Source organism: Lingula anatina, chromosome 5 (assembly GCF_051362555.1).
Source record: "Lingula anatina isolate TDL-2025a chromosome 5, LinAna3.0, whole genome shotgun sequence".
Taxonomy (NCBI): Eukaryota; Metazoa; Brachiopoda; class Lingulata; order Lingulida; family Lingulidae; genus Lingula; species Lingula anatina.
The window spans coordinates 5867845-5883036 of NC_141771.1; the positions used below are offsets into that span (position 1 = coordinate 5867845).

The following is a 15192-nucleotide window of genomic DNA, read 5'->3' on the forward strand; positions in this document are numbered from 1 at the left end:
TACATGTATTACCATAGCAAAAAAGAGACCTTTGGTAGCCGCACAGTTAGTGCAAAAAATATCGTATGCGTTACAGCATAGTTTCATTGCTATGGAATATGTTTTTCTTACATTGCACATAAGCATATCAGCAAAGGTGTGATAATTTGTAAATGTGTATTTATAGCGATCACGAGATTAGGAAATGATGTCCCACTATATATATATATATATATATATATATATATGCACGCATGCCTTTTTGATATATACACGTGCCTTAGCAGTTATCGTGCTCTCCGGACGTATTAGCTAGAAGACAATATGCGATTAAGACACAGAAAAATACAGATTCTTAGGTCAGTGGTCGTACCCAGGAGGGGCCGACCTTCTCTTTTAAAGTACACAGAAACTCCAGGGTCCCATGTCAGTGATACTATAAGTGGCCATTGACATTTGCAAGAACGTAATGGAAAACGGACTACGGTCCCAAGCCAACTGCCACCCTCGTCACCCATTCTTTTTGGTAACCTAGTCAACAGCTTAACGCATACATGTGTTATTGTCCAATCAATGAAGTTACTGTCTTCAAGTGATAGGTCTGAAGCTGTTGATATGGCGCAGTGACCCCCCCCCCTTTTTTTTTTCTACACACCCTCAACATTGTTTGTCCAATAAAGTCTCTGTCTACAGGTAGTAAGTCTGGAGATGCTGATTTAGTCTCTACCTAAAGTAACGCAGTTACTCTCCCTCCTCTCCCTACACATCCTCAGTCCTTCATCGACATAATAATATAATGGTTAAACTATAGATTTTGTGCTTAATAAATCTTGACTAATGAAAATGCATACTTAACAGTAGTTTTCAGCGGGTAGGTAGATAGATTTTCACAAGGGATTACATATGTTGTTTCTACATTTGTATTGAATATTTGTTATTATGCTCAGAACGGGGCTTAGTCCTGTTGTAACAAACGAATTACATTCCATGATATCTTGATATTTAATAATCTGTAGTCAAATATGCAGTCTAATTGCTATACATATGTTAGTATATTATAATTGCAAGTTACTTGGCGACTACTTTGTTATTATGTCGCTGAGCGTAAGTTCACAAATATACGACGAGGCCTAGGTCGATTTTGTTTGGATGACCTTTCCTCGCAGATGTCTCTTTTTCAAATGAGTGGTCGTATGAATACAATATTGGCTTAAAATGGAAAAGAGTCCTCGACCAGAAAGTAGTAATTACTGAAATGTTTCTAAAAACATGTCATGAAATATTCAAGAATTGCTTTATTTTCTCCGCACTCTTTGTTGTAATAAATATATATTTTTATATAAAGAAAATGTGTTTGAATATTAGAGCATCAGAAAAACCCACAGATCTGTTGGTTTTTGTTTGGAAGCCTCAAACTTGAAAGCCATCAAAGTTGATACAAAATGAAAACACCCCTTTTCTCTCTCAACTTCTTGATCTTCTTTTTCCTCTCTCTCTCTTAACGGAACTCGGCTTTTGTCTGCCCCAGGTAATCCTATATACTCACATAAAATTAATCTGCAGATGTATGAAAAGGAATAACACTAAATAAAAACTGAAGATAAAACAGAAGCATCATGTGATGTGATTGGGTGAATAATGGAACGGAAGTTGCTGAGAAAAGAAAAAAATGAAACACGTGGGCCTAATGACAGACGAATGGAACTCTGGGTAGACCAAGCAACAAATTAACATAACCAACATGGGAACAAAACTAATATGAAGAATAACTCGCATCGAGCACACCGTTCACGTCAACCCCGCAAACCATCAGAGCTCAGTAACTCGAAAACATCGCGAATTGCGACCAAGAGCAAGCGTCTCTATTCCATAACTCGGCATTTACTCACCCCAATAATAGTATCGAAATGAGGGGTGGTATCGCTATCGCATTTCGCGATGCTTTTGAGCCCTGGGCCCCGTAACCCGAAAGCATCGCGAATGCACATAGAGGCTTCAATGTATTATATGGGGCGAGTATAGGCGAGTTATGGAATAGGAACGCTTGCGCAGTGCGCGATGCTTTCGAGTTATGGAGCCCAGGTCGTAAATTTTGCCCCACAACCCTGACATAAATAAATATTATATTTACAGTAAAGGGAGGGGACGCCACCTGAACGTGCTCTGGCCGAAAAACCACAAGGTAAAATCGTCCCTGAAACACGTATAGACCCAGACGGAAAACACTTCAAATGACTGGGGAATAAATCTATATTTCGGTAAACTGGCAGCTTGTGGGTCCGGGTAAATACTACGCCCTTTAACCTTACGACCCTTTTGAATGTTTGCCAGCTAATAAAAAAGATGAGAGTTATTATCTGGGCTGTCTCTGAAAAATGGCTACAGCTCAAAAACTGGTCTAAACTATTAGGTCAATTATTTGTCCATCTCGATACTAGATTTACTGGATAACTGTCCAATTAAATGGAATATATATAAAAGAGACATGACTTTTGTTTTCAAAATAATACTTATTTCTTTTAAGAAGACTACGGTTGTCCTCTGTCATCGCGCAATGTATAGGCCTAATTTTATCGACAAATGAAAGTTGATTCTGTTTTTACTAATTGAATATCTTCTCTTGTAGTGTGAGAATTTAAAATGCACTCAAAATGAAATGGATGTGTTTATGATGTCTGAGGACTATTAATCAACAGCATAATAAAACAATCGAAATTTTGACAGAGGGACCAAGGCATTGTTTATAGCCCACCCCCGCATACTTAAGAGATGGAAAGCTTTATAAAACTCGTCAACTCAGGGCCTTTGCATTCAGACCTGGAAAAGCCGCCGGCGATCTGAACAAGGCAGGTTTTTGATTCTGCTGAAGCACACCGAAAATTTTACCAAGCGTCGAAATAATATATTCTAATTCGATTTGAATTGCCAACGATATTGAATCATCATGAGTTTGGTACGTTTCTATCTTTGGATGGCAGCGACGATGCTGCTCCTAGTGGTCGCCGCAACCTCCGAGGTCAGCGTGGAAGAGTTAAGCAGACTGATTGAAGATGAGACAAGAGGTGAGGCATGGAATAAATTTCTAATTATTTACAATCAGAATTAGATTCTCAACTGGCAAAGGCTGCCTAATTTTGGACTTCGTATGAACAAGAAATGGATCACGTCACGCATTTTAGCTTAATTCAGTATTCACATTTGAGCGTTAATCGTAATATTTCAAGTGACCGTTCGTTCCAAAAACTAAAACTTCGGTTAAAATTAAAGTTACTTTTCACAACGCTTGTTATTAATTGGCCTTAACCAGGTAAATGATTGCATGATGAACTTTCATCTGGCACTTGGAAAAGACATATTAAAATCGTAACGGGAGAAGTAACTCCAGCAAAAAAAAAAAAAAAAAAAAAAAAAAAAAAAAAAAACTAAGTAGATATATATAAATAAATGGTTTGAGATATAGGCTATATTTATTCAAATGAAATTTAAAACGTACATAAATTTAAATATAATAATATGAAATTAACAAAAACGTTTCTTTGTTTCACCAAACCTCCGCAAATTTTCATCCATCAATTTTTCTTCACTTATTATTAATATTTTTTCAGATATGACAGGAGGACTCCCTTTCGATGGAGACATGGATCCAGAAATAGAGGAAGACTCGACGTTAGTTAGTAGCAATGAAGAGGAAGTTGAGGATGAAGAATCCGGAAAAGACGTAAGAGGACTTGACGTGGACCTAGAGGAGACAGACCAACCCCAGTCTAGAACTGCTGCAGGTATCAACATTTCACATCATAAAAAATATACATTTGATAGTCATCTCTTTAATCATAAATGTAAATGAGCTAACCTAATTTCGAGGTAAAGTCTTTATTTATTTATTTTTTTTTTTGTCTTTTCTAAAACTTAAAACCTTTTTTTCTCTTGAAAAATAATTAATCTTATTATTGAGCTTAAAGGCTACATTAAAAACCCTTTCATTGTGTGCGTCTGTGTGTGTGTGTGTGTGTGTGTGTGTGAGAGAGAGAGAGAGAGAGAGAGAGAGAGAAGGTAGGTTTCAGTTATTGAACTATTTCTTTTTTTGACATTCATTTTGTTATGGAGTGTGCAATAAATACTTTCATCTCTTTTCATAACTCACTTTATCTTCAGTCACGCGCGTTGTCGGAGTATGCGAGACCAAGACGCTCCAAATGCGCTGCCCAGGCGGGCTCTCAATAACCGTCTTGGACGCCCTGTATGGTCGAACGCGCCCTGGCGACGACGCATGCCCCCATCCGTCCATCAAAACCACACATTGCAACGCTACAACATCATTTAAACAAATGAGCACATTGTGTAACGGGAGGAACGCTTGCTCTGTGAAAGCAAGTAATGGCGTGTTCGGAGACCCGTGTGTCGGAACTTACAAGTATTTGGAAGTCCGTTTCGGCTGCTTTGGGGGAGGTAGCAGCTTTTTAGTCTTGCTAGATTTGTTTAATGGCGCTCCAGATTAAAAGTACCACAGATAAAAAAGTATTTGCTTAATGTAAAAAACGTTAGCAGCTAAATGTATTGGAAAATGGGAATGGTTAATAAATTATAACACAGTTTAAGATTATTAAAAATTTTTTGATCTAAATTCATACATAAAACATGCTCATCTGCTTCTGTAAACAAGGTTTAAATACAATTTGTTCTTAAACTATCGTTAACCCTTCATAGCACAAACAGAAATCCTGTGCCACTACCATTGGAAATGTACGCATTTTTATTGCAGCGCAACCATCTACCAGCACAATAGTCTCACCCAGCACAACTAGTACAACCAGTTCAGGCACAACTACCACAATCATCTCCAAACCCACTGCGCAACCGCGGCCCGCTGAATCAGGTATGCTTACTCTTTGCTTCACCCTATCCCTGGGTGAACAAAGCGTTCGGGCGCGTTCTGGTCCGTGCATCTCGATTTCGCTGAGTTTATGATATAGTATATGTTTTAAAACTTCCAGGGGGTGGGGATTCCAGATCCATTTTTTTTTTATTGAAGGATGATTGAAGGATTTTTTTCTCTTTTTTTCTGATGATAATAGCTATCGGATCCACAGTAGGGTCTATATCATTTCAGTGGTTAACAAACTGTTGGTGTGTGCGCACGAGTTGACGTCATCCAGAAGACTCAGGAAATCACATCATCCAGAAATCACATGTATTTTCTTTTCTTTTTCAACTGACATGGAACTTCCACCATTTTTAACAAATTTCATTGTTTTTGCCCGCTGCTCATTGCAAGCGAATCATACGGGGAATTTTATTTTCAGTTGGACTGAAAAAGATTAATCAACAATTTTTGCCTTTTAGGTTGCAACAAAAAGATCTGCCGCGTCGACACCTTCAAGTGCACCGTCCCTTGTGGCAGCAAAAAAAGAAAGTCTTGCGGCCGCCTCGGCAAAGGAATGCAGTACTACTCCATTCGCCCTCTCTGTAGGAGGTGTGAACGCGGGGGGTCTCACGGATTGTCTAATGACAAGCGCTCTTTCTTCGTGAACAAATGCTTCGGGGTGTACGAGGTTCGTTACAAGAAGTCTTACAACTGCCACGTTGGTTGTCCATCCGGGGCTTTTGGTTTTAAGTAAATTGACTGCTGAGATGATTTTTAAAAGTCATGATAAGTACTGACGTATCTTTAACGAGTGCGATTTTCGCTTTTCGGCTTTTAGCCTATTGCCTTTATGCATCTCTGATTTCATTTTTTCAAAATGTGTTTAGAAAAAATGTGTTGTCATCCAAATACAAATGTAAAGTGCTTTTATGTTTCGATTCAAGCTTTTTTCCATTCAATTACCCCTTTGCAGTCATGCTATTACTTATCTTAATTCTATGAATTACGGCTTAAATGAAATTAAAAAATAAAGATGCCAATACCCGGAAAAAATCTTTATAAACTGGCGATGAAGAAAAACAGAAGTGAACTTTGCATGTTAATGTAGTGCTTTAAGGCAACAAATGCCATATACAGTTTGCAGTGTTTTTTTTTTTTTTTTTTCGTAAGATTCCCTCTGCTTTATGCTGTTATTTTTAGCACCATGTAGTGTTACACGCCTAATACAGAATACATTAAATGGTAATGCTGATCTTGTGTTTTGTTTTCACTCAAAAAAGAGAGAAATACAGAAGCGCATGTTTAAACGTATATACGTTGATATCACCAAATATTAGGAGAAACTTGTTTTTCATTTTCTTTTGAAATGATGAAATATTTCTTAGAAAAGCTTAACTTTTTTCAACATGTAATACGTGACGACTTTGTCCAGTAAAAATCACTGGCTCAGCACAAAATCACTGATGTTATTCAAACCACTTTCCAATCGGTTGCCCAACTTCCCAAACATTGATTTCTTATTTACCTATCTCATGTTTTCGATGAATAATTCTTTTTTCCCACGTCCCTTTTCAGACGCCATCGTTGAGAATATATATATTAATTATCATGACAGCGATGCTTTAATATGTTTTGTATGTCAAGCCAAGGTTTCCGTGTGTCATAAAACGCCGTTGGCTATCCTTGCCAGCGGACATATTGCCGTGTTGATCGGAAGCTCGGAACGTTAAGCATTATCCAGTTTTTATGTTCTATATAAAATGTCTCAACTTCGAAAGAAAGCAATCATACTTCAAAAAAAAAGTTTTCGTTTTCTGTTGGGAATCATTTTTTTCTTCTGAGGGAGGGGACTTTGAGTCGTGCTCCATAAATTATTTCCAAATTATTTCTATGCACCCTGCACATAAAACCTATTTTGCCGAAGGGAGTTCAGTAGTGATAAAACCACAATAACACAAAATTCAGAGATCGCGGACGGAGAATATTGTCAGGTTTATACTACACTTAAAGGAGTTTGACGCAAACATTGGTTGGTTGGTAGATTGAATTCCAAGGGCAGTCAAACTTGCTTTATGATGTCGTTCGCTTTTTGGAAACACAGGTATGTGGTTACCTTTGACACACTTTATTCACCTCGAACGCATGCACAATACAGGCCCGTAGCCAGAAATTTCAAAAGGGGGGTTCTTTTTTTGAAAAAGTGGACCTTTTCCCATAAAAACTTCATGTACCTTGATCCAATTTTACCCAAAGTGGACCTTTTCCCAGCAAAAGGGGCGGTTCTTTCGAACCCCCCGAACCCTTCCTGGCTACGGGCCTGCAACAGGTTCCTGGTCTTTTTTATGAAAGCATGAATATCCGAAATATCGTGATGGTAAACTCTCTATCCCCACCCTCACCCACTCACATTAGCTTCTAATGTACGTTCTTAGGCCATCCTAGTCACCCTAGGACACACCAAACAAAGACTAGTTTCACTGACATAATCATGAGATGCAATATGTGCACTTTGTCTAAATATCTAGGTCACTGTAAAACGTGAAGGTATGCCTATTGCAGTCTGAATTAATAATTTTTTGAAAGCTAAACGTACATTACAGGTCTTTAATCAAATTATAAAATAGGTCACCCTCTACAACCTCCACATCATTCCGACGAAGTGCCCATGTTCAACCAGTTTCATACTCACAAAAGCTATAAAATTCATATCTGTACTATTAGGCTACTGTAGTAGCCATGATCATGATACAAATATATGAGTTCCTGACAAACTGCCTACTGCTGTCGTGAGAAAAAAATATCAAGTTCTAGGCCTATATAGTCTTGAAATCGAATCTATTGTAGGCCTACAGTAAACGGTGTAGAGCACATGTAGGCTTCTGAATCAGGCTTCCCCGAATATTTACCGAGCACTGTGCTATAGGCCAACAATTTTGAAAAACGAGGTTAATCTTGAATGTAAAGCCCGATTGTTTTACGTTATTACAGATCCAGTGCATCTGATTGCGCGCCAACAACTTCCCAAAGATCCCACCGCCACCGCGAACCGAGCCCCCTTCAAGTGCCGCGCGTTCTTGACGTCATCGGTTGCCATAGAGAACTGACGGTGTGTGGCCATATTGACCTGTTGAAAATGATGCCAATTCGACACCACACCCACAAGCAGTTGATAGAGGCCTATCTTGCAGACCCGGATAATTACGAAGGGATCCACTCCGATTACTATGATCAGCACTCTAAAATACTGAACTATGGAAGAGGATACGTCGCAATACGACTCTATGAAGATTTGACGCGACCGGAACTCGGAGAATTTTTGCTTGGAAAGGGGTGGAAAATGATCGGGTATTCAGTCAACAAGGAGCATAACAGAACCATCGTGTCCGAAAAGTGGACCAATGTCAAAGGCTGACTTTGCTTTGTCAAATCGGTGGTTATTGTGAACTGGAATGACTTCAATTTGATACGCCATGAAAATGGTCACTATGGGCCAGTCCGGTGCCCGTTTCACAAAAAAATCTGAAATATTTAATAACCCAAATTCAGGTGGTTGGCTTAACAAATGCTATTTAGCTGAGGCTATATCCATTTAAGTGTATTTCGCCGTAAACATTTAGTTTTGCCGACTATTGATAGCAGCCCGAAACCGCGCGGTCGACACTCGTCAAAAATTGGACTTGGAATGTTTTACAAGACGTTACAGCTCATAAAATTAATGGGGCCGTAGCAATAGTCCGAAGGTTCAATAGTCCGAAGGTTCATTGGTCCGAATGTTCACTACAGAACCTTCGGACCAATGAACCCTTGATTAAAAAAAAAAAAACGATGAAAATGTTACCGTTTTTCGGACCAATGAACCTTCGGACCAATGACCTTCGGTTACGTACCTATACTCCCCCGCACCGATACTCCCCCGCACCGATACTCCCCCCACTTCTTTACATCCCCGCACCGATACTCCCCCGCACCGATACTCCCGCGTACCGATACTCCGCAAAAACACTACTCCCCCAAGGCATAGATTCCCTTGGCTTTGTAAACCCCTTTCGTAATTTACAACACTTTCTATAATGCTTTTTTTTTTTCAAGATGCACCACCCTCTTGGGACCCAGAATTGACTATTTTTATTCGAAATATATTGGGAAAAATAGAGAACGTTACACGAAGTCGATCTCAGACTTAGTGTGCAGCTTGACAGTACGTAGGTCTACAGCTCTTCCTTGTGATTTTTGAGAAATGTTTTTGCAAAATTAATTTCGTTCCCCTACTGTACTCAGTAGTTACTGTATATATATCTTGTACGGCCTTTTATTTATTTATTTATATATTTATTTTTATTTTTTAATTAACTTAAGGCAAAGTTAGTTTTAATCTAAGATAACGCAGCTATGTCCTTTTTTTCAGGCAACGATATATTTGTAAAATTATTAAGTAATAAAAAAGAAGTCCTAAAGCGCTTCGTTTTCTGTCTTTTTTTTTCCTCCAACCTTCTTTTCTGCTCTTTAAGCTTCTTTCCCTTGTCTTTTGAATCTGAATTAGATTAGAATCTGAATTGAGCAAAATTCAAAATTTTTGAAAATTGTTGCACAACGAAATTGTCGAGACACGAGCATGCGTCGTGCAGGGGCGGATCCAGAGATATTTTCTGATAGTCTTCCAAATTATCTTTGTGGATCCATCCTCCATTTTTGACACGTCTTCCGACAGAAAAAGATAGATACCATTCAATGTAAACTTGAAAATCTGACCGTCTTCTGGAAGACCCAGAAGACGGCTTAAATCCGCCCCTGTCGTGAGCACGCCTTTTATACTCGCTGTCCCGTCGTGTTTTCGACTTTGTTCGTTATAGATGTGAGGGCGTGCGCCGTACTCAACTCGCAAAGGGCTCTTTCTCCTTCATTTCTTGCGGCGTGCATCTTGGACCAGGCAAGTCTCTCTTGCAAACCAATCGCAAACTCCTTAGAAAGGGAGCAAATTACGCTTGCGGCCTCGCTGTTCGCAGATTATTCGTAGAATCTATTGGAAATGTTCAATATCCTCCGTACGTGCTTACATACGTGCGAACTCGAAATTTCGCATAAAGGACTTGCGTGGTACATGACATTCTCCGCAAAAATTGGACTAAAACAGGTCGTAGATTTGATCCACTTACCTAGACTGACCCTAACCTGTATAATTAAATGGAGGGTTGACTCTGTTACTCGATCCTCAGTTTCGTCAAAATTGCATAGGGGGAGTAATGATGCGGGGGAGTATCGGCGCGGGGGAGTAACGGTGCGGGGAAACAACAACGCGGGGGAGTATCGGTGCGGGGGAGTAACGGTGCGCGTATGTAAAGCCTCTCTTCTGGTCCTCAAATCAAGTTCGGTCCCTTGGTTCTAAACTGTTTACAAGAAGCTCTATACTGGACCTACACCTGTAAATGTCCATCATTACGAGTTCAAACGTGTTCCCTAAACGTGTCCTTGGCTGACTCTATTATGGTCTCCAATATTTGAGGTTTAAAACTTTGAGAGGCTACCAAAAAACGTACGTAAACTGAATGTTAGAAAGAAATGCATTTCAATTATTTAAAATTGTATTATATTTGCTATAATATATTCTCAGATTTTTTAAAGAACACAAAAGTTTTGCTGCGTGACTACCTTTAGGATGCTTAAGAATAATACTACAATATTTATGGCGTTCTCTGCCTCATGTTTTCAAGACAGTTACATTCGTGGGTGATTGTGTGCATGTGGTGGTGTTGGGGGTGGGGGTGTGGGGGGGGATGCTCACTCACTGCCATGATTGTGCGCTTTTTATTCCGTTTCAAGTTAGTATAAGCTCTTATTTTCATATGGACGCGTTTATTCCCGTGAATTTCCTAAATGTCCACTGGACTGGTATGGTCACGCGTTTTGTGCAAGTAGTAGAAATGGATTATATTTTTTTTTTTTCGAATCAGCAGATCTAAAATAAACAAAGTTTATTAATAAACGCGCAATATTTTCGTAATTAAAGCCTATTTGCCTGTTTGACTGCATTTAAACTAAGACGCAACTGACCATAATGTGTGTTTGATTGACGGGGCTGGTTTAAGCCCCTTTTACACTGGACGGCGTCCTTTCTGCGTCCAGCAGTACGGCCCCATTTGAGAGTTAAAAATTATAATACTTTACGTGCCGACAACTGGCCGTTCATTGAGCATTCATTCTGATACAAAATCAATGCTCGTGCCTCCTTATTAAGACCACAGAGATGCCAAATTTCATGGTCGCAGAAAGGACGCAGAAAGGACGCCGTCCAGTGTAAAGGGGGTATTAGAGATGTACTTGCTGCATACCTTGTTGATATTTATACCTAGGCTTTCACAAGCTGTATATCCCATATCATTCAGATAATGTTCAAGTGTTGTTTTGCTACATGATGACAACTTAGCATCCCAATTGTATTGCTTTAGGAGCGTACAGTGAAGGGAATATCATGAAAACCCAGTGATCTGACCAAAGACATTGTAGAGATCCAGTATAACTACGTAGTATAAGTAGGCCTATGCATACCAGTGCAGTTTACTGTTACACAACGCCGTTCTCCCTTGGGCAAAATTAAAGGCTAAAATCCCCGTTTCAATTTACCAGTTCAAGGGAAAGATTCAGAACAGCGCCCTGGCCTGAATTTTGATCTTACAAACTGACCTCGGAAACCACAAAATTTTCTTTCATGCCCGAAATCTGTGATTTTAAATACTCGATCCCCACCATTAAATGTCCCACCGACCCTCACATTGACTGCCTCTCTTGTTATAGAGCACAATTCAAATTAATTTAAAAGAGAAAAACCTAGCTGTTATTACAGAATTGGGATTCTTTATCATAGATTTTGTCTCGACTCCAGGGACGTCTCAATTTCTTTTTCGCCCTATATATATATGTCTTATTAAGTTGAATGGTCTTTATCGCAGCATCTTTATTTAAGTTCATTAAAAACCACAAATCAAAGGAATTGTGCGCCGTAATGTACATGATCTTTGGATGGTTATTTTAAGTAATCCGATGTTGATAATTTCGAATCCTATACATTATAGTACATATGCTTACATGGAAAGCATCAAAACAGATTAAAGGCATTTTCGCGTCGATCATTATACCGTTTTATTTGCATCTCATCTGTAGCGAACATTTGTTGCCAGATTAACGAAGCACCGCGCAATTATGTAAGAGAACCACGAAAATAGAGCACCCGCACCAGACACGGGCATTTAATTTTGGTTGGTCCGTAAAGGGCTTGTATTCGACCGGAGGCAGAGTTGTGAATCAATCTACAGTATATTATTTTCCGTTTATATAAAAGTTACCTAAGTCTCGCATAACGCTATCTCAAAATTGGTCCATTTATGACCCTTTAAAACACCGCTACAGATGTAGACACTCCAACCCAATTAATTGAGTTCGATGTGAGAAAACTTTCAACAAAAAGTGAAAATGTGAGCCACATATATTTAGATTAATATCGGAATAAATGTATGACACGTTCCATTACTTTCACTGGTTTATGCCATTGTACCCTCTAACTGGGAAAGCAGTCAGCAGTTATTAAAAGTAATATGAAACATTAATAAAAACGTTATGCAAAACGTGAGCGGTTGTGATAAGTTAATTTACGCTCTCATCTTTCATATGAAAAGAAAAATGATTATTTATTACAAGAGTTCAGGGTGGGAAGAGGAGCATAAGGGCATAGCAACTATTATGTTATGAAATAAGTCAAGTTGAGCCTTTCTTCTGATATACTTTATCGTGTTTCGTGCCTATCTAGCTTAGTCGGTTAAGAAGATATATAACCCCCCCTCCCCGCCCACACTTCTTTCAACCTGTAAGATTGGAAAGTCGGTAGTCTGGCTCGGGCAATAAAATCTCACTATCTCCACATCTGGTTTCTATCAAGCGCGTTCAGAGCTTCAGAGCTTAGGACAAACATATTGCTCCTCGGGCCAGGAAATCTGGAGAAGGGGAGTAGAGGAACATGTCTTCTCAATATGGAAAGCTATATATTTTTGGTAATTTCCTTTGTAACATTTACAAACACTAAAAAATATCCTTTCTCGAATTAATATCATGTTTACACATTTCTGTAAATATCCTGAATTAAAATACTAATGTTAAATGTCAGAGACTTTGATTTATGACGAGAGAGAGAGAGAGGTAAAGACAATCTGTAAATGTCCCGAACTAGAGGAGAGTGTTATAAACTGAACACATCTTGGCTACAACCCGTAGACAGTTAGCCCGCAGAGTGGTTTAGTTATTATGATCAACATAATTGTTTATATTTTTATTAATATCAAACAATTTTACTGTTTGCAGCTATACCTGTTTGGAACATGTACTCTGCGCCATATAATAGCAATGGTGCAAAGTGGTGATATTGTAAAATCCTGCAATAAAATTTTCTTCAAATATCAAATTTTATTAGATGGTTGAATACAACATCAGTAATAGAACACTAATAGAATTCAGCATAATGATACTGAATTGTTGTAAAGACATGAAGGAAGCAGGGTGACCATATATGCTCGGAATATTGTCGGAGAGGGAAATTTCTCCAGTTTGTTCACTGCCCTGTGAAGCCATATTTTGTGGCCTGAGATGCCGTTACTTCGTGACCTGACCTGTCAAAAGCACGTCCGTGCACTCTTTTCATCTTTTGATTCTTCCACATTAATCAAGATACGGAGTATCAATTACAATTAAGTGACCCCGGGGGGGGGGGGGGGGGGGCATGAAGGGAATAAATAATTATATGTAGTATCCTTGTGACAGAAGGTTACTCTGCAATTTATATCTTTCAATTTATGCTGTGAAATAATAGCCAGCTAGTCCGTTGATCTGGCGAATCAACCAAATGACCGTTAGTTGAGTTGCTTAACTGCTAGTAATTAATCCCCTCCCCTCCCCCCGAACGTCAAACTGGCAGGTTTCCAAATGAAGACTATACCGCAGAAAAAGTTTGGGGCCCAAAAGAGAGTCAGCCAAGTACACGTTTGGGGAACACGTTTGAACACGTCATGATGGACATTTACAGGTGTAGGACAAGAACAGAGCCTCTGGTAAACAGTTTAGAACCAAGGGACCGAACTTGATTTGAGGACCAGACGAGAGGCTTTACACGCGTATAACGGCAATTTTACAGGGGGTTTATCGATGCGGGCCCGGGGATCTATCGGTGTGGGGTCGTATCGATGTGCATAATGCAAAAATTTACTAAGGGGGAGTATCGGTGCGGGGGAGTAACGGTGCGGGGGAGTATCGGCATGACCCCTGACCTTCGGACTATCGAGACGCCCCCAAATTAATGGTTATTCTCTAACAATGAAATGAAGCAAAACATAAATAGTTTTTTTTTAACTCAACCGGATGGCTTAATTTTGATACGTTTCAATGTAAGATCAAAGTACCTGTAACCGTTAAATGTCAGTTTGCCTAGGAACGCCGCCATCTAGGTCTACAGTAGGGCCTATCCTCGAATAAACATAGTAGCATTGTCGGTTTTTGATTTCTAATAAGGTTTTCAAGAAGAGTTATAAATAAATATTGCAGACAAATATATATGACTATTTGCTCATTATTCAAATGGCATCTCAAAACTCATTTTCTCCCCTAGATTGCACAAAACTGTAGGATTTGAGTCAGAAATAATTTAACGTTGCACAGCTTGTGGACTGTTTAGAAAAGAAACATTCATATCTAATATAAATACATAATTCAAAATTTGAAAATTGAGTGAAAAAAAAAACGTACATATTTTCCCTATTCCATCTATTCATACTGTCCTTCTGTTCACATCCATGTACTGTAGTATATGCCATACCGCATTTAACAAATGGATGGTGTGTAATAAAAATGTCCAACTGCAGCTCGATTTTCATAGTTTAAAAGGATAACAACTGTTTATTTTGGTCAAAAATGAATTTTCCTGGGGTTAACAACAATTTTTTACACTTACTAATGGTTAATGAATCCATTTCTACATTCAAATTTAGCCCTAGGTTTTTTTTTTTTTTCTAAAAAGTTTTTTTTTTTTTTTTTGTAGTAATCTCTTAAGAGATTATTGCAGAGTTTAGCCTTCTATAGAGGTCACGTGGTCCGATGACAAACACAGATTTCAGAATAATTGCTTTAACTGCCGTTTTTTGTGGTAATATATTTTATATTTGTACAAGTTGTTTACAATAAATTTATCATGAAACATAGATTTCGTAGGAAGAGTTGTTATCCCTTTAAGTGATTTATTCTTGGCAGTGCTATCCTTCACCAGGGTACTCTGCATATATACCCACACTAAGCATATACTGCAGGTGAAATATTGA

The 15192-nt window shown here is 38.8% G+C and overlaps 1 protein-coding gene across 2 annotated transcripts; it reads left to right on the forward strand.

The window, feature by feature from the left end:
• The first annotated feature begins 231 nt into the window (after nt 1-231).
• Nucleotides 232-8660, forward strand: LOC147761532 (uncharacterized). Of its 2 annotated transcripts, XM_087012920.1 has the most exons (6): nt 232-3041; nt 3585-3758; nt 4135-4428; nt 4742-4855; nt 5323-5531; nt 7832-8660. In XM_087012920.1, the coding sequence occupies exons 1-6, from the start codon at nt 2924-2926 to the stop codon at nt 7844-7846; spliced, it is 924 nt and encodes a 307-aa protein (XP_086869046.1). In that variant the 5' UTR covers nt 232-2923; the 3' UTR covers nt 7847-8660. The 2 variants fall into 2 exon arrangements, with proteins under 2 accessions (XP_086869046.1, XP_086869045.1); XM_087012919.1 differs by lacking the exon at nt 7832-8660 and having other exon boundaries at nt 5323-6398.
• Nucleotides 8661-15192: the final 6532 nt, after the last annotated feature.

Excerpts from the sequence above, each read along its gene's own strand:
- LOC147761532 (XM_087012919.1), top strand. The coding sequence starts at position 2,924 with ATGAGTTTGGTACGTTTCTATCTTTGGATGGCAGCGACGATGCTGCTC. Across the intron at positions 3,759-4,134 it reads CCAGTCTAGAACTGCTGCAG|TCACGCGCGTTGTCGGAGTA; the intron begins GTATCAACATTT and ends CTTTATCTTCAG. Across the intron at positions 4,429-4,741 it reads TTTCGGCTGCTTTGGGGGAG|CGCAACCATCTACCAGCACA; the intron begins GTAGCAGCTTTT and ends TTTTTATTGCAG.